The sequence below is a fragment of the Rattus rattus genome, chromosome 3, assembly GCF_011064425.1.
Source record: "Rattus rattus isolate New Zealand chromosome 3, Rrattus_CSIRO_v1, whole genome shotgun sequence".
NCBI classification, from domain to species: Eukaryota; Metazoa; Chordata; class Mammalia; order Rodentia; family Muridae; genus Rattus; species Rattus rattus.
This window is the reverse complement of record NC_046156.1, coordinates 203,244,107-203,263,229: the sequence shown is the minus strand read 5'-3', so window position 1 is coordinate 203,263,229 and position 19,123 is coordinate 203,244,107. Positions and strand designations below refer to the sequence as shown.

Here is a 19,123-nt window from a genome sequence, read left to right as displayed (position 1 = left end):
GGCCACCCAATTCCCAAGGGTCCTCTCTAGGAAAGCTCTACTCCTAAAACCAGTGTGGTTCTTAAACACAAGCACATTGTGGGCAATGGAACAGCTGAGGGGCAGGAATGGTGAGGAGTGGATCAGGTGCATAGACGCTCAGGTAAGCGTCCCAAATCACAAGAAGAAATAAGAGCTGCTTTTTGAGACAAGCATGTTACCATATGGGAGAGAACTGAGTGTGGTGACACACACACCTGTAGTCTGTAATCCCAGCACTTGAGAAGCAGAAACCGGGGGACTCAAGTAAATTCAAGGACAGCCTGGTCTATATCGCAAGTTCTAGGCCTGAAGGAGCTACGCTGTAGTGAAATCTTGTTTCAAAATCAACCAACCAAAGAAAAAGTTGGAATCTCTTCTTCCTATCTCCTACCAAAGTAAATTCCAAATGACAAAACAGATTTTTAAAACAAAATTAAGAAAATGGGAGGATATATATATAAGATATACATGCATATATTCAGAAAGAAGACATTTTAAAATATTACAAAAAGCTCTGGAAGTGTTTTTTTTTCCCCAAAAAATTGGAAATTTCAACTAAATTAACATTTTAAAATATTCATGACAAAATATGTTTCAAAAGACTCCAAACTCACACATGGAAGCTAACTTCCTTTAACACACACACACACACACACACACACACACACACACACACACGCAGAAAAGGCAGGATGAGTAAGAAAGAAAACATCGACTGAAGAGATGGCTCAGTGGTTAAGAGCACTGTCTGCTTGCTGTTCCAGAGGACCTGAGTTCAATTCCCAGTATTTCCATGGTGGCTCACTACTGTACTGGCTCCAGGAGATCTGGTACCCCTTTCCCCTCTTCTGTCCTTCTTGGGCTCTACACATGAAGGTGATACACGGGCATATGTGTAGGCAAATTATTCATATACATAAACCAAAAAAAAGGAAGGAAGGAAGGGAAGGAAGGAAAATACGTCGCAATCTGTTGGGACATGGGATAGTAAGAAAAGTGAGCAGCCGTCGAAAAGGAAGTGTGTGGCTCAAGCCATTTGAAAAGCCATCAACCCAAGGACAGAAACTAGGGCTTAAACTATAGTTGCGTTTTGCAGCTATCTAACTGGCAGGGTTGTGAAGAAACGAGTGTCCTACACACTGCTGGCCAGAGAATAAGCCCAATGATCCCTAAGAAGTTGGTCCTATCTATCAAAACTCAAAAGACACACACCTTCTAACCAGTCTTCCTATTTTGAGAAATTCATTCTACAAACACACTGTGGGTGCATGAACTCGTGTGTGCATGGGGTTTGCTTCCTACAGCATGGCTGGGGACGGAAGAGAGCAGAAGGCTGTCTCTCAACTGGTCAAGTAGGTTCAGCGACACCCTGAAGACAGAACACAGGGGAACTGATTCTAAAGACTGAGGCAGCCCCACGGCATAGATATGAACGCCCACGGAGGTATATGTTTGAGCAGAAAGGGCAAATTGGTAGGAATACGTACATGTAGGATTGCTGACATTTGTTGGGAAATTATAGATGCTTTAATGTGAAAGGTTAAAGATGACATTACCTTTGAGGGTGGGGAGTGGAAGACAAGGAAAACATAAATAATAATAATAATAATAATAATAATAATAATAATAATAATGTTCTCTACCTCCCTTTTATGTCCTTTGAATTTGTACCATAAGCACATATAATGGACCCAAAATTAAAGAATTAACTTTTAAAAGCAATAGTACTAGATTGCAAAGACTAGATTGAATGTGTTTCCAGAATCTCAGCGCTTCGAAGTCGTTTCTCTAGTCCTTTAATAGTCCAGTGAGTTGACCATGAGGGAAGGTGCACATGCCCAAGATGACTTCGGAGGCTGGCAACTGTGAGAAATAGCTGTTCCCTGAACTGCTGTGCCCTGGGGAGGGGGTGGCCTGTGCATAAACAGTGTGGAGGAAACCAGTACCACCACTCCTGGAAGCATCACCACAGCACACAGCAGATGGCTAAGTACGGACCGTTGTTTAAAAACACGGTTGGTTCTCACTGCCATTCGTGTTGGCAGCACTGACATCCAGTCAGCCAGGCAATGCCACTCTCTGAACTGTGAACAGAGTGCATGCTGGGTCTGTAGTGAGGAAGGCAGCATTTCCTACCCTGCCTGGGCATCTAGACTGCTACGTCTTGAAACTTCATTTTCTAATGAGTTATTTTGTTGGATAGGGTCTCACTCTGCAGTCCAAGCTGGTCTTGAATTCATTATGTAAGCCATGTTGGCCTTCATCTCCTGTCTTCTGGACTCAGCCTCCAGGATGCTGGGATTCTAAGCATGGGCCAACCACACACAGCCTCTGGACTGGGCTCCCGAGGAGAGGCCAGGCACCTGAATTTTGTAAGTATCCCAGCTGACTTCTATGACTGGTGAGCTTTGGGAAGGACAGCCTTACAGTATGGGATGGGGAAATGAAGGAAAAGGGAAACTAAGCAAATTAAATATAAAATTACATAACATAAGCAAATTAAGTATAAAATCAAGCCAGAAGGATGGTTCACGACTGTAATCTCAGCAGTAGGCTGAGGCAGTAGTAGGATTGCTGAAAATTCCAACCAGCCTTGGCTACAAGAGATCCTCTCTCAAAACAACAACAACAGCAAAACCAAAACACAAAAGACGAACTAGCAGGCATGCATTTGAAGCTGCTTATAGAATCCTGAACTAGCCATAAATATAGAAAATTTATGAGATGGGAAAAACTCAGTTAAGTCAGGATTAAGAAGAAAATTCTTTATATCCTAATTTTCTGTGGTTAAAAAGACTTGGTAAATAAAATTTTAACAGAGCCATTTTTCTTTTGATAAATAAGGGTATTATGAGACTTTGTGTTACTAAATATCGCCATTCTTTCATAACAAAAAACAATGCAGGTGCTCCACGCTGACAACCACAGGGCTTTCCCGTGGCTCAAATCCTCAGAAACTCAGTGTGGGCTGAAAAGTCCTGGAAAAAGGTCCTGGATTCGTGTTTTCTCCATCATTACTTTCCAAAGCCTGAAGGATAGATACTGTCTACATTTCAGACAGAGGCTCCCAGGACTCTGGTAATATTCATTTCTCTGGATCCTCAGAGTCCCCCTTTACTGACCCCTGGTCATCTGTGTGGACAGTTACTTGAGGTCCCCCAGGCCAGGCTGCTGAGAACGGCGATTAAACACGTCTGCACTCAGACACTGTTTGAAAACGATTAGTAGGTCTGTTTATGCATCTTTTGTAAAACTGCTCTTAGAGACGACCACTGTTATCTTAAGAGCCCTTACATAAAAATCTCCATGAAAAATTCATCTCACAGCTGAATGTCATGGAACATAATTGTCTCTCTTAGTGAAATGTTGCACTTCCTTTTAAAAGAGGAATGCGTTATATAACCTCTTTCCTCCTCTCTCTCAATCTCTCCCCCTCTCCTCAGTTTTCATTTAAGCTGCCAGCAAGTTCAGATTTGGAGTTTATCTTCCACGGAGGTTCTGTTCTCGGCTTGATCTTTCTGACAGTCGTCTCCCTCGCGTTACTTGGCTCTTGTCCCCACAGAGCTGTCTTAGGGGCTCTGTCGTGTCAGGGTCCTTGTGCTGGGAATGCTCTTCGGGAAACTGACATAGCGTAACCGGAGTGGAGAACAGGTTGCAATTCCATTGTGTGAGACTCTGTGTCCGACCAGGAGGACTCAGGTATCAAATGGTCAATCAAGTTGGAGTCTTTCAAATAGAAAGTCTTTGCTTAGAAAACGCTGACTGCCTGGGCTGAAGAACTGGCTTGGCCAGTAAAGGCGAGGCTCATCGTCAAACATAAGAAAACGCTAAGTGCCAAGAACACTGGGGGAAATCATCACAGTACCTCTCTCCCAAAGGTGAAGGGATCAGAAAAAATTCGACAGAAGCATAACCATTGCATCTTAATCACTCAGTGAGTGCGGGCTCAGCCGCATTAGTGACCCTCCGGAGGCCCTGTAAAGCAAGTCTGCGGCAGGAGTACTTGTCTCTTTTAGCTATGGGCTACGGAGAAGGTCAGGAGTACTTGCTGCTGACTGATGGTCAGTCACCATCTATCTTCGTGCGAGCTTAGTAAGAAGGTTTTCAAAGAGACAGGCACTGAGATTCCTCCTGGTTGCCCTTAAGGACAGAGCAGCAGGAATCCCGGCTGGAGCACCTGACTGAGTGGTTCCTGCTCTATTGCTAGCCCTCCAGCTGGAGGCTGCACAGTGAATTCACAGGCCCGGTACCCAGGCAGACCTTCCTAAGGATGCTCACCCTCAAAGGTATGACCCAGAGAGGATCTCCGGACAGCTTGAGGCAGAGGCAGGGACAGGAAGCTCACTCCCAACTAATTTGTGGAGTATTTCGTCTCTCAGATTTGTCATTCAATGCACAACTTCTCTGCACGGCCCACACAGCTAATCCCCACACTATATTTCTCTCAGCTTTCCTCCTCCACCCACACTTCTGCTGACTTCTCTCTGCAGAGGAGAGACAGAGCAGCTGAGGAAACAGCAGAGTGGTGAAAAAAAAAATGTGAAAGTGTTTTGAGCCCACCAGACCTGGGAGAGCATTCAAACAAAAACAGGAAGAGGCTGACTAGGAGACCCTCCATCTCGCATACAAGCCAGGGATCATCACTCCCACCCACCTCCAGTCCCAACAGGGGCTGACTAGCTGGGACCAGGCTTTGGTGCCCACACTTTAAAAAAAAAAAAAAAGAAAAGGAAAGGAAATTTTAGGAGAACTGTGGGAAAGCTCCTTTGTGCAACTATTTCAGACACATGTAGGGGTGCAGTAGGCTCACTCATTCCATTCAACCCCAACCCTAACCCCAAGCCTAGAGCATTCAACCAGCACCAGCACCAGCACCAGCACCTTTGATCTTAAAGTAGGATGGTTCAGAAGTCATCACACTGAGAGAAGGAGTGTGGGCCTCTGGCTACTGAAATGAGAGTGGCCAGCCCAAGTGAATGAATGAATGAGTGCCCTCCCTCCATGAGTGAAAGTGTGTGTGCACATGCATGGCCTTAGGTGTGGGTGAGGGTGTGGGTCTATGTGTATGCGTGTGTGGGTATGGGTGGGGGCGTGGGTGTGGGCGTGATTTGATAGCACTCATTCTTCTCTCTCCTTTCTTTTCTTCATTTCAACTCTTTTTCCTAAAGCACTCCAGAGTTTTTAAGGCTCCCCCACAACAAGTACATAGGGTGAGAAAAAATGGAAATGTATATAGTTTTTGTTCCTTCTCTTTTGCTGGAGACTTCCACTGGTTATATATGACTTGAAGTGGGAAAAGACCAAAGGAGACTGACTCATCCCATTCATTCTTGCTCATTAACAGACCTTTGACTGTCTACAGATGAGTTCTCGATCCTCACCCACTTTATGATCCAGGCTCTGGTGAACACTGCCACATGGGAGATCTTTTGTCTACTTTATTCTCTTAACTAATTTTCTACAGAGTTGCAACATATGCAGAGGTTATGTAACCAATGGGTAGATGAGTCTACATGCTTTCTCTATTAGTGATCCACAGGAAAGTTTTCTACTAACAAACTACACTCATCATGTCTCCTGTCACGTATCCAAACGCTAAAGCGAACTCATTCGCTGTTCATCTCTACTTTATCAACAGTTTATTACTTTGAGATTATCCTGAAAGCTGACCTAACAGCAGTGCCAGAGACTGCCTCAGACACTGGGGCTAGAATTGCATCTACTAATCCCTTTAAGGGGGTCAAAAATGGAGGAGATCAGACAACAATGAGCACAGGTCTCTCCAAGGGATGACACCATTTTAACCATTTGTGTGATGTCAAATGAGGCTCTAATGCAATGGGGAAGAAATAGGAATTATTAAGTAGAGGTGATTTAAAAAAAACAAAAAAAAAAAAACAAAACAAACAAACAAAAAAAACTCTGGTTCTTAATTTATTGATTGTACCAGATGACTAGTTCTCCATAGCTGGCATCAGGAAGTTTAAGCTCTTTATAATATGGATAATAAATAGTATTTTAGAGAGTTTCAAACCACCAGACTCTGAAGTGGCATTTCGTCAGAAGATCTGAGACACGCAGACACTTCCAAAGAGCAGAATTTCCCTTGCTACCCTGCGTCTCTGAGATTAAAGATGAGTTATTTCAGAATCTAGTGAGGCCAAACTGAGGTATGAAACACTGAGGCTTCTATGGGAAAGAGATGGCTCTGATATGGGAGCCCAGCAATGGACTTGGCAGACGGGCATGGTAGGAATCTACAGCCAGGAAAATTCTGCTTGCTTCCGAAGATTATCTATTGTCAAACTCAGCAGGAGTCCAGACTTGGAAAGTCAGGTCTGAGCTGTCAGTTGGACATTGCGCTTCCTGCCACACAAGGCCGTTAAGCACCGGGAAATCAGCTTCATCTCCAACACAGCTCCAGACTCTACACGGTGGTGCTCGTGGAGCTCTCCTTAGTTTTCAACTCGCTGACTAGATCCACCCTGAGACCGAGGATGTCCATACAGTTCTAACACTACTGCAAACTTCTGCGTATCTAGACCCGCCTGTATTTACTTGCAACAGAATAAAAACACAGGGACAAAGCCTCAGATTGAACAAAGCCATGACTAGCTTTTTATGCCTCAATAAATTCTACTTTGGCTTTGGCAAAATGGCGGACGACCATTGTCTTCTCTAAAAATGGAACTGCCAGTGAGTGGTCTCTTTGCTCTGATGGGAGGATTTGTTTGGGATCATTAAAGACAGAAAGAAGGTCCCTCTTTTTATAGTTTTGAGGGTCCCGTGATGATCAAGCAAAAGAAAAAGATCAAGTAGAGGAGATGTGAATGCCGCTATATTATCTTTTCATATCCGTTTCCCATGGGACAAAGGAAACTAGAAATACACAGTAACTCCCGGCTGCCCGGCTGATGGCTTTGATAGCACAGTGTCTGTAAAGACGAGAGTTTGAAAACCAATGGAATGAATAGAACAGACCTCGGTTTGAGGTCTAACCCAAAACTCGCAGTGCATAACTTACTAGAGCGCCAACTCATGTAAACTTGGTGGTTCTGACTTGATGGAAAGCATTATCTACCTCACGGGATCACTGAGAGTTCAACAGGAACAAACACAGCTTCCATAATGGCCCTCTGTGGACACCATTCCATTCTTCCCTCCCCCTTCTGTCTATAACTACACTTATGAGATGACAGTGCAATTCCCTATATGAGGTGCCTATTGGGTCTCAAGGTTTTCAGATTTTTGCTGATTGAAGTTTCCTACTGTGCTAAAATGATTTATGTAAATGCCAGCTGGGGGTGCACGCCACAGTGGATGAGTCACATCAGAGCCCCGTGAACAGGCTGATCTTTCCTGGGAACTGGCTTTCCTCACCGATGATGGGACTGACCACCCTAGGACTCTGGGGTTCCTGAAACAGTATTCTCATAGCATCGAGGACTTTGAAGGGAGAGTCAAAGAGTCCCTAAATAATCTAACCCAGGGGTTAAAGTTTTGGACCTTTAGATATGACAAATCTGTGGTTGAATTCTCCTCGCCACTTGCTAGCTGAGGAACGTGTTAGAGTCCTTGTGAGGCCATCTGAAGCACCTGGGGCAGCGCCATCACAATCCCAGAGTCCCTTATTTCTGTGCTGACCAGAGCTCACCTCTCAAATGTTGGCTGACTCCTGGGGACCTTTTCTGGGAATTTGCTGGCATAATTGCCAAAAGAAAGCTTCCTTCTTAAAGCCTTGCATTTGGGCGGCATATCACAACACCAAACCCCTCTCCTGTCCCTGATTTCACGTGATCCTCACAAGCCCAAAGGTAGCAGGTTAGACATCTCCCGTCCCTGTCGTTGGTCTGTGTCAGGGATGACAGACTGAAGCCTGTTGAGATCGATGAAGGACGGCAACCAGGTCTAACTAGCTCAGGGTGAGGAGCCCTCAGGAAACAGAACCAGGCCCAGCATCAGGCTCTGGCTGTCGGTACAGTGCCCTGTCAGACTATCCCGTAAGCACACTGAGATCACAACATTGCCTTTCTGAGCTCTCAGACTGACACTCATTAGTGGCTTTACATAGCAACCAACCAAACAACACGAACCACGTAATGCATAATACTAATCCCATGATTCCTGAAGCTCGCTTTCCGGAAGTCAGAATGTATGCAGACAGGCTGCTGTTTGTGTGCTTGCTGTATTCTCGGTTCTGCAGAAGGGACTGCACCCCCACCCCTCCTCATGGACCCAACCCCAATATACTGCCTGATCATTATTTAGCAACGTCTGTCTTCAACCTGAAAGAAACTATAATTATCGTTCAGTCATATGAAACATATCATAACTAAATGAATAGCTGCTCAGTCATGGTGTTAATCAAGAGCTTAAGTACACTTTATTAAAAGGTGGTTTAGGGGTTGGGGATTTAGCTCAGCGGTAGAGCGCTTGCCTAGCAAGCACAAGGCCCTGGGTTCAGTCCCCAGCTCAAAAAAAAAAAAAAAAAAAAAAAAGGTGGTTTAATTTCATACCACTGCTCCTAACTTCCTGACAAAATAGTTTATCTCGGTAAATGTGGCTAAAGAACAAAAAACAAAAACCAAGAAGCAAACCCCAAAAATGTCTCCTATCAAAATGCAAATATCAGTTAGTAACTAGTACTGAGTAGTCTAACGATTCATCGTGGTCTCTGAAGGTGTTATCTAGAGCGATGACATCACAAGTTAAGGAAATACCGCCCCGAGGTGAGCTAATTAATATTTACTAACTGCCTAGAGGATAGGTGGTCCTTCCTTGATAAATTTTAGCTTTGTCATTTTGGTGAGGGAGCCTCCAATTTCCTTTACACTAGAAGAATCTCTGTATCCCATGTTCTTAGAGAAGCAGGTCTGTCTCTATGATAATATATGTGTAATTCGCTCCCTTATGTTGCTAATATATGGTGGAGACATTCTGATTTACATTAATTATACAGACGCTCACTATTAGTTTCCTGAGTTGGGTGGTACCTATTCTGACAGAGCTAGTAAAAATGGCACAAAATGTGCATAAATCCTGACTAATGACTCAAGTTAAATATACCTCAAAGAATGTTCTATCTTATTAAAATTTGCATACATTTCTCTTACAAGGGAGTTCTTATTCTGCATTGTAGCATGCATTCCATTATAAACGCAGAGTTCATTGATGAATAGTGATGGCCTTGCAAATCAAGTCAACAGCTTAATTAGCTTAGCGGGATTCAAGGATGTTTTCGTGCTGGGTTAGCATAAGCTCAGATGGATAGCCTGGGGCCTGGAGCAGGGCTCCCAGGCTCCAGGCAGTCTCACTATGGAGGCCTTACCTCAGGCCCTCACCCTCAGGAGAGTGTTGTCTGCAGTACTCCAGAGTGTAGGTCTCTGTGGCCTCCGGGTTAGCGGGCCGCCATCTGACAGTGGCAGTGTTCCAGCACACCGTACAGTCTTCTACGTGGATCACAGGTGTGGAAGGTGCTGACAGATAGAGACAAGTAAGTCACAGACCAGGGACAACTCCCGGAAAAGATTACTTAAGTATGGTCTTATTAGGAGATCTTAAAAAACAAACTAAACAAACAACTACCTCCTCCCCCCACATACAAAGCTGAAGGCGCCTCTCCTTCTTCTGTGTTACAAACTGTCAGGTTCTCTCCCATCCCTGAAGAGTTCCCCCAAAGTTGCTTTCTAAAAGACCCAGCCTGTTTTCGTTATATAACTACTATATAAATAAATGCAAATATTCTTTCTGTTCTCCTTTTACCCAAAAGGTAGACCTGCTCTTGTCCCCAGGATGCGGTCAGTAAAGGTTTGGGTGAAAGAGCGATCTGTTACTGTGTGGTAAGTTACTGGGCCGGTCTCACGTAGCCCAGGCTGGCTTGGAACTTGCTATGAATCTTGAATTCCTGCCTCCACCTCCCAAATGCTGGGAGTATATGTGTGAGCCACCAAGCACAGCCAAAAGTTTGCTTTTAAAGGTAGGAAGAAAGATAAAGGACCAACGGGCAGGAATAAGCTACTTCCTGTCTGAGGCAGTGGTGATCCTAGAGACAAGACAGCCTTTGCGGTTTGTCTCCTGCTATAGCCCTCTGTGAAGATTTCACCGTGAGAGTATACTCCCAGTCGAACACCATGGCTTAAGCCATTCCCGGGTTTTCCCACATCGATGTAAGGAAGTCCAGTCTTAGCTCGCAATTACACTTTACATGCTAAGCTTTTTAAGGATGATGTTTTTCCTTATTTTCAGGCTTAGGGGAGAATGAACGACCCTCATACCCCAATATATACTTCATGTCTGCTCAAGTTTCCTTTAAGAGGAATCTGCTCTAGTCCAACTTATCACTTAAACCAGTGGTTTTCAACCTTCCTGATGCTATGGCCCTTTAATTCAGTTTTGTGGTGACCCCCTCAACCATAAACTTGTTTTCGCCGCTACTTCATAACTGCAATTTTGCTACTGTTATGAATCATAATGTAAATGTGATCCCCATTTGACCCCCAAAGGGGTCACCGCCCACAAGTTAAGAACTGCTGATTTAAAGCATTCTGTGCAGTTTTTAGCTCTAGGAAGCCATTCCTGGGTCTGCCTGCCCTTCCCCTGTCTGTATTGGTCCTCTCTTGAGTGCTATTGTAATTAAAGCCTGTAGGTATCTGGACCCTCAACAACCATTCCCAGTGGTCATCTGGCTTTTTAAGTCCTCAGCACAACTCTGATCTCCTCGCAAATAAGACCTCCATCTGTTGCTATTGCTATTGTATCTGAGGGATGATCCCAGGCTTCATGCAGCTAGACTGATGCTCTACCACTGAGCTCCTTCCTAAACCCCAGCTCAGACTTATTCTCTACCCAGTATTTTGCCCAACACCCAGTATGTAGTTAGTGCTTCCTAAATACTTCCTGGTTGATGTCAAGAGTCTGTGAAGAACTCAGTCTTAACTCATAATAGTGTCTTAGCACATCTGCTTACCTGTTCTAAAAATTGCCCTTTCACTGGGCAGGCTGCATCCGGTGAAGTTGACAGCCATCACCCACACTTGATAGCATCGATCGGGTTCTAAGTCTTCGAAAATGCAGCAACTTTCCTTCACCGTTAATCTATATTCTTCTACCAGTTCTAGCACAAGACATAATTACGATGTGTTCAACAATGTCTTACAGAGTAAACTAAAAATTAATTATTAAAAACACAGTCTATGATTTTTACAGAGGACTGATTACAAATATTACTGTGTGATAATGTTCTCCGTGGGATATGTAAGTACTCACTAACTCTCTAAAAGCTGATACTTAGAACGGCATATGTAGCGTTGCCAGTGATCACTTACCACAATTAATAGCACGTTAGTACATTTCTGAGATTCATGATCCACAGTTAAAGTAATTGATTTTGAGAGCAAAAATCAAACTTGTGTAGAGTGTACATCACCTTCTTTTTTTTTTTTTCTTTTTTTTTTTTTTTCTCTTTTTTCAGAGCTGGGGGCAACCAGGGCCTTTGCGCTTGCTAGGCAAGCGCTCTACCACTGAGCTAAATCCCCAACCCCGAGTGTACATCACCTTAAAGTTCAGTAATAAAGTTCTAAGAAGAGCCTTAAGAACCGGTGCCAACATTCCGCAGGACTCTATCACCGGAAGGGACAGCTATGTGCTTATATTTAAGACTCTGTGGAGCACCTTTGCAGACTAGTAAATGAGTCTGCCACTTGCTATGACTGTGCAGGTCTCAGATCCTGGCAGTTTCTTGGGAAAGTTAGTGCCACACCTAGAACAGCTTTAGGGCTTGATCTAGCTAGGGTAATAGGATGGAGAAAGGTCAGAAATATGGCCGCATTTATCCGTCTCAGTCAAGGAGGTGGGCTTATAAAAATACAACTGAACAAGGAGCCAGTTCAGCTAATCTTGGTAGGGGAGCAGCTGTAAGCCTCAGGGAGGAGAAGGCTGAGGTAGATAGTTTATATGTGCGTGGATTGATAGATAATTCCTAAACACTCATACTTAGACCAGAGGAAGGCTTTGCCACTCCCATGGGTCTGAGTCTTTGAGGTCCTTGATATGACTATAGTTATGTCAACAACACCCATTTTCTCAGGGCTTCCTCCACACTCCGTATTTCAGAATCCTTTTAACTATGTATTTCTACTTATATAGTGAAATATTTAAATCTGATAGGACAATAAGCTACTATAAGAAGTTGATATTGGTTCAATCAAGATATTCTTTTCCTTTTAAATTTTCTTAAGTGGTTTTACTTTAAATATTCTTATGGTAAATATAGCTAAATGCTATTATGAATGCCTGCCCCTTTGGGTTTTTATTCGTTTGGGGTTTGGGGAGTTTTGATCCATGGTCTCACTTGGAGCAGACTGGAATGGGATGTACCATTCTTCTGCCTCCCTATCTAGAGTACTGGGGTTATATGGTCAGACTACCTACCACATCCAGTGGTGCCTTACATGTTAGGCCAATCTGATCATTTTTACTGAAATGTTCTCTTCTGAATAACTTTCTACCTGGAATTAGCATATGATGATTTTAGCTATCCTTCTGAATTGCTCCTGAATGTTACCATCTCAAAATACCCCTATTTAAGAACCTAGATTGTTTCCCAAAAGAAACTTACACACCATGGTGCCACAGGGTATCCTCGTATAGCAAGCTGCACCAGTACATTTCAAGGCCTTGGAATAATGAGACACTATAGGACACACTACAGGAAGTCTTCTGGCTAGAAATGGACTGGAATGAGTATACTTGAAAGGCACTCCAAGTGATAACTATAACTTAAGAAGGTCTTGGCCACACATGGACTTTCATGTGTATAACAAAACAAAGAGACAAATATAAGTGGGTTTGTTTATCAATAAAAGATCTGTTTGACTCCTAACCCAGTCATGAATAAGTTAATGTGACAGTGGGAGAATTATTTAACACTATATCAGTTTTTCCATTTGTAAATGAGCTGTAACACTTTGACGTATATCGTGTAGCTATTTCCTCCACAATTAAAGGAGCATCCCGTAGGGAAGCTCCTTACAATAAAAAGTAAACAGTTCAAATAGTGTCAGGAAGTCCCTGAAACTGACCAGATTCATTAGGCCCTTCCCCCTTCACCTGAGAAAAAACATTAAAGACTGCTCAGAGTCTCTCTCAGAAAAGACAGACTGCGTAGGTGACTCTGACAAAACTCCAGACACCTGGACAGAAGAGACCAACTAAACTGTCTGGAAGAGGTTCAGACCAAATGAGCCATCCGGAAAGGCCACTCTAACCTGTTGAGTTGATTGCAGGCTCAACAACTTTATACTGTGCCCACAGTTACCTTCACAGAAACTTTTTTCTAAATTGACTATCACTTTATATTTCAAGAGATTTAGGTCTTGTGGTTCAGTTGGTAAAATGCTTGCCTAACATGGATGAACTATGAGTTTGGTTCCCATCACCATGTTAACCAGGTGTGTAGTGACACCTCGAATCCTAGGACTTAACCAGTAGGACTAGGAAAAAAAAATCACAGACTCAAGGTCATCCTTAACTACAAAGTGAATTCCAGGACAGTCTTGGATTTGTGAGACCTTGTCTTTAAGAAAAAAAATAGTTAACTTTATAAAGTAATTTTTAATTCTAAGCAACAGTGAGATATCCTATCGTTTTTTTCCCTCATTATAACTGAGCTCCTGAGTTTTGTAACTCAACTGTGGTTGTTGATACTGCCACATGCTCATCTAATTTCTCGAGCATGTGGGTCTGTCTTCAACAAGCAACACAGAATGCCAGCACTCCCTGCACTGATTCATCAGGAAGTACAACCTCAAGCTGCCTCGCTCTTAGGCCTTATCAGAAGTTCCGAGCAGAGAGATCTTCACAAAAGCTTAGCCTGCAATGTCTGCCATCTGCTCTCCACACTGAGCAATTTCGCTTCTATCTCCCATGATTCGGTGGGTACCATACCTACACCCACACCTTGAGGATTATGAGCTCTTGAATCTACAAACCTGATTCCCGGTGTTGTGTGTGCATGAAACTTACCGTGGAGGACACTGGCCTATGTACCACTCATCTCCCCTCTGCAGAGCAGGCCACACTGTCTCTCAGACTTCAGCACTGGTTAAACCTCCATCTCTCTGACACTTTCGAATGATACTTCCTTCATGAAGATGAGCATCACTCCTTCGTTCCCGTTATTTTGAGCCCTCAAAGTCTAATCTGAAACTCGACATTAAAACTCACGTTGACCACTGTGATATGCATATGCTTTCCCTGGTACCAACTTCCAAACTGTTCCTTTCCTCTAATATTGTATGTAGTATGTGTTTGTTGAGGGATTTTTGTCATTATTCCTGTAAGTGGCTAAATGCATTGTGGAAGTATAGATATTTTAACATGTATGTGTGTGTATATATATATGATACATAATATATATAAATTTATATATGTCATGTATACATATATGTATGTACTATATGTGTGTGTGTGTATATATACACACACACACATATATATATACATATTATATAAGTACTTTACATTAAGATGCAGAAATATCTGCCAGCCTCTGTAGCTCTACAGAAGTCTTACCATTTATTTCTTGATCATCTTGAGGTTCCTCTACACAGTACACTTGGAATGAGTCCACGACGTCCTCCTTGTTCACGCTCCAGTACACTGCAATTGTTGTGCTGGTAGCAGAATTTGGTTCCTGGGGTTCTAGTCTGGGGGGCTGTGGAACTGGAAGGGAAGCACAGTTCACTATGACCAGTGCTACTTTACTCACTTGACTGTTTTGCTTAAAACATGTTTAATGTGTTGTTGGAATACCAACAATATAGAAATCTATAGGATAAAAGTAGAAAGGTTCCCCCATTGCAACACACAGCCCAACTCTACTCCTTAGATACGGCCACCGTCAGACTGGAGTGTGCGTCCCTCCAGAGTGCTTGCCAGGCGTCTCTGTAAGAACATAAGCAACACACAGAGACGTGAACAAAAGTGTGCCCCAGCTGGGGTCACTGCCTAACACTATTCTGTAGCTCTATACTCAGAGAAATAAACTTACACTGACTATCTGATAATTTGGTTTTGGATAATTATGCTTTTAGATAAGAAATGCTATGCTGTTCTATATTGATATAGTTTAGGGCAATAAAAAGCAGTGGATCTTTTTCAGACATTGTTATAGGATCTTGAAGGTGAAGGAAACATAGTAAATATTAGACTAGAATTTTTAAAGCTGCAATCCATCTTCTTTTTTTAACATAATAGTCCTACACATTTTTTTAATTAAATGTAAAAATTAACAGGGTTAGAAGTAACCTCTTGATTGACATGTAAATTGTAGATATCTGATATAATCAGTGCTTCTGAATTCTAAAGACAATATTCTCAAGTGTTTCACTAGACATTTTTGAAACATCTAATCATGTGTATTGAACACTAATGCTGCACAAAATGCAATTATCTTCCTGAAATTATTAAACAAGATCATTGCACGTATTTTATACATCAGAGAAAACGATTGTTCTCATAGTTGAAAAGACATCATACTTTTAAAGTGTGTGTGTGTGTGTGTGTGTGTGTGTGTGTGTGTGTGTGTGTGTGTGTGTGTCTTCCTCAGACAACAAGTTCATGAGAGATAAGCGTATAGGAATAACGTAGGCTGAATTTATAAGATAACACTCAGGGGAGAGCAAACAAAGGTTAGTTCAGCAATAAGGTCAAAATGAGAAACAAAGTAAATGGATTTGAAGAATGAAATAGAAAGACAAATTGAAATGATTCAATAAAGATAGAGAAGTAGGGAAATAATGCAGTTATAAAAAGAGAATGAGGAGCAGACTAGGAGAATAGTGAAGTTCACAGGCCAACAGAAGCTGGCTTCTAAACATAAGGCACCCCTCCCCCACTCTCGGTGTCATATTAGCCTCAGGGTTATATCCTAGGGTTGTTAAATGAAGCAAGATAATGTATATCAAGTGTTTAAAATGTGTCTGCTAGAAGCAGTCTCTGGGGTGGTACCACAGCCTTGGCAGGAATAACACAACAGTGGAGAAGAGAGCAAAGAACTCCTAATGGCAAAGACTGAACCGGAATCCCAATACCTGGTAGGTAGGTCATAGAAGCCACAGAGACAGGACAGACACACTGAGCAGACTGCACAAGAAGACAGACACCTGCCTGCCTCTGCCTCCCTCCCTCTCTCCCCACAAAGACTGACAGTTGTATTTTCCAACAGAGAATCAAAAAGTGGTTCTCGACCTTCCTAAAGCTGCAACCCTTTAATATAATTCCTCATGTTCTGGTGATGTCCAACCATAAAATTATTCTGTTTCCACTTCATAACTGTAATTTTGCTGTTATGAATTGTAATGTAAATATATGATATGCAGCCCCCACAGGGGTCACAACCCACAGGTTGAGAACTACTGCTCTGAAGCTATTTGTCCACAGAGAGGTAATCCTGTTACCCAGGTCTACAGAAGAGCCAAACAAAGCGCTTCAACCATTATTAGTCTTTGAAGCAGCATGGGAGCGCCTTGGAGCATGAACAGTGTGAATAATCTTCCCACTAATTAACCATGGGGCCGGAGCTAACCTTGAAAAAAATGGCAACGTCTTTCTCTATCCTTTCTCTCTAGCACTTCACAAACCTAAAAACTGATTGCCAATCCCCCACCATTCAGGTAGAGCCACTACGGGGAATTAAGAAAAACATGTAGGCTAGAAGTAATTTTGTTTTCTCTTATGCTCCTTCCACCCAAAGAGTTAAAGTTAAAATGTCCTTTCCTTCAAACAGGAGATATGCATACTCTTTAAAATGCTCCAAAGGGGAATGAGAATATCCCTTAGACATAGTCTAATAATCATGGTTTATAATTCATATTTGACAGAATGCTGGGACCTAGACTTTACCTGTTAGTAACTCTGCCTAAACTTTTACAGGGGTAAACTTAAGTAAGTATGGTATCAAAAAATACAAATGGAATCTTGGGGCTCCCTTGCCAGGAGCTCAGGTGTAGAGAGAGGAAGCATCTTGTAGAGCTCCTCTGACTGGCAGGATGTTCCCATAGAACATTTTCACACTCAGGGAGCTAAACATTAATCATCTTAGATTCTATTACCTGGGGCCAAATATAAATTCCATTCAACCTGGTTTTCAAAAACTCCACAAAACTTACAATCATAGATGCGTGCATCCACAATTCCAGCATCCAGGAAGCTGAAGCAAAAGGACCATGAGTCTAACACCAACTTGGGTTATAAAGTGAAATGCTTTCTCCAAAAACAAACACAAGGCACAAGGAAAGCAGCATCAGTCACAATAGTCAAGAGGTGGAAACAATCCAAGTTTCATCCATGGATGATAGATGGGCAGATAGATGGGTGGATGGATGGATGAATGGATGGATGGATGGATGGATGGATGGAACAATGGATGGATGGATGGATGGATGGATGGATGGATGGAGCAATGGATGGATGGATGGATGGATGGATGGAGCAATGGATGGATGGATGGATGGATGGATGGATGGATGGATGGATGGATGGATGGAACAATGGATGGATGGAGCGATGGATGGATAGATCAATGGATGGAAGGACAGATGGACAGATGGACGGACAAATGGAGTGATGGGTGGATGGATAGATGGATGGATAGATGGATCAATGGATGGATGGAGCAATGGATGGATGGACAGATGGACAAATGGACAGATGAACAGATGGGTGGACAAATGTATGAATGGAGTGATGGATGGATGATGGATGGATGGATGGACAGATAAAACCCATAATGTAGGCTTATAGTAAGTCTATTTTTTTTAAGATTTATTTATTTATTATAGATGAGTATAGACACTGTAGCTGTCTTCAGACACACCAGAAGAGGGCATCAGATCCCATTACAGATGGTTGTGAGCCACCATGTGGTTGCTGGGATTTGAACTCAGGACCTCTGGAAGAGCAGTCAGTGCTCTTAACCGCTGAGCCATCTCTCCAGCCCATAGTAAGTCTTTAACACCAAATTTGTGACATGTGTTAGACATGAGTGAACTTGGGAGGAAAACATGCTAAGTGGAATAAAACAGTTACAGAAAGATATTATCTGACTTCACTTCTTCAGAGCATCAAACTCAGAAAAAAAGAGAGGGGAGGGGCAATTGCTGGAGTCTAGAGGAAGAGGGAGTTGGTGTTTTAATGGACAGAGAGATTCAGTGTTGCAAGATGAAATTCTGGGGATGTATGGTAGTAATAGTTGTCAAGACTATGAACATACTTCATGCTACAGATGTATACAGTTAAAGGCGAGTAATATGCCTGGTGTTGGGGCACACACCTTTAATCCTAGCGGTAGGCAGAGGCAGGAAGATCTCTTTGGTTGAGTGCCAGGCCAGCCAGGACTTTATAGTGAGACCCTGTCTCAAAATAGATAACTCAGTAAAATGAAATAAAGTAAAATAAAGATGAGTGCTTTTTTTTTGTATAAAATTGAGTAATTGGGTACGCATGTGTGTTTCTACGTAGACTTGTGTATATACAAATGCTGGTGTGTATATACAAATTCCTGGGGAATCCAGAAGAGGGCATCACATAGACTACCTACTGTAGGTGCTGAGAACTGAACTCAGGTCCTCTGCAAGAGCAGTACACACTCTTAACTGCTGAGCCATCTCTCCAGCCCCTAATGTATGGCAAATTATGTATGTGCCTCACCACATTAAACAAATCTAAGATCCAGAGTCGAAGAGGCCTGCGTTTCACCAGGGAACTGAATAAGAGGTGAACACGGGACCTCCGTGGGAACAGAATAAGAGGCGAACACGGGGGGTTGGGGATTTGGCTCAGTGGTAGAGCGCTTGCCTAGGAAGGGCAAGGTCCTGGGTTCGGTCCCCAGCCCCCAAAAAAAAAAAAAAAAAAAAAAAAAAAAAGAGGCGAACACTGCTGCCTCTTGTGGGGAAGCTTGTGTTCTCTCCTCACTCTGTGTTCATCATCAGGAGCCAGATCCGTGAGGGCCTTCTCTCTTGTGCAGTTTCATTGGTCGCAGAACAAAATATACAGGCCCTGGGCTGCAAGTTCAGCAGAGCAGACGCAGTCGGAGGCGTCCATT

At 42.9% G+C, this 19,123-nt stretch overlaps 1 protein-coding gene across 1 annotated transcript in view; it reads right to left on the bottom strand.

Moving 5' to 3' along the window:
- The window catches only part of Cmya5 (cardiomyopathy associated 5), a 92,849-nt gene that overhangs the window by 13,067 nt on the left and 60,659 nt on the right, over nucleotides 1–19,123 (bottom strand). The window contains exons 8-10 of the mRNA XM_032899030.1: nucleotides 14,593–14,742; nucleotides 10,988–11,134; nucleotides 9,350–9,497 (exon numbers count right to left, since the gene is read on the bottom strand). Coding sequence (XP_032754921.1) covers nucleotides 9,350–9,497; nucleotides 10,988–11,134; nucleotides 14,593–14,742 — 445 coding nt within the window. The remainder of the gene's footprint in view (nucleotides 1–9,349; nucleotides 9,498–10,987; nucleotides 11,135–14,592; nucleotides 14,743–19,123) is intronic.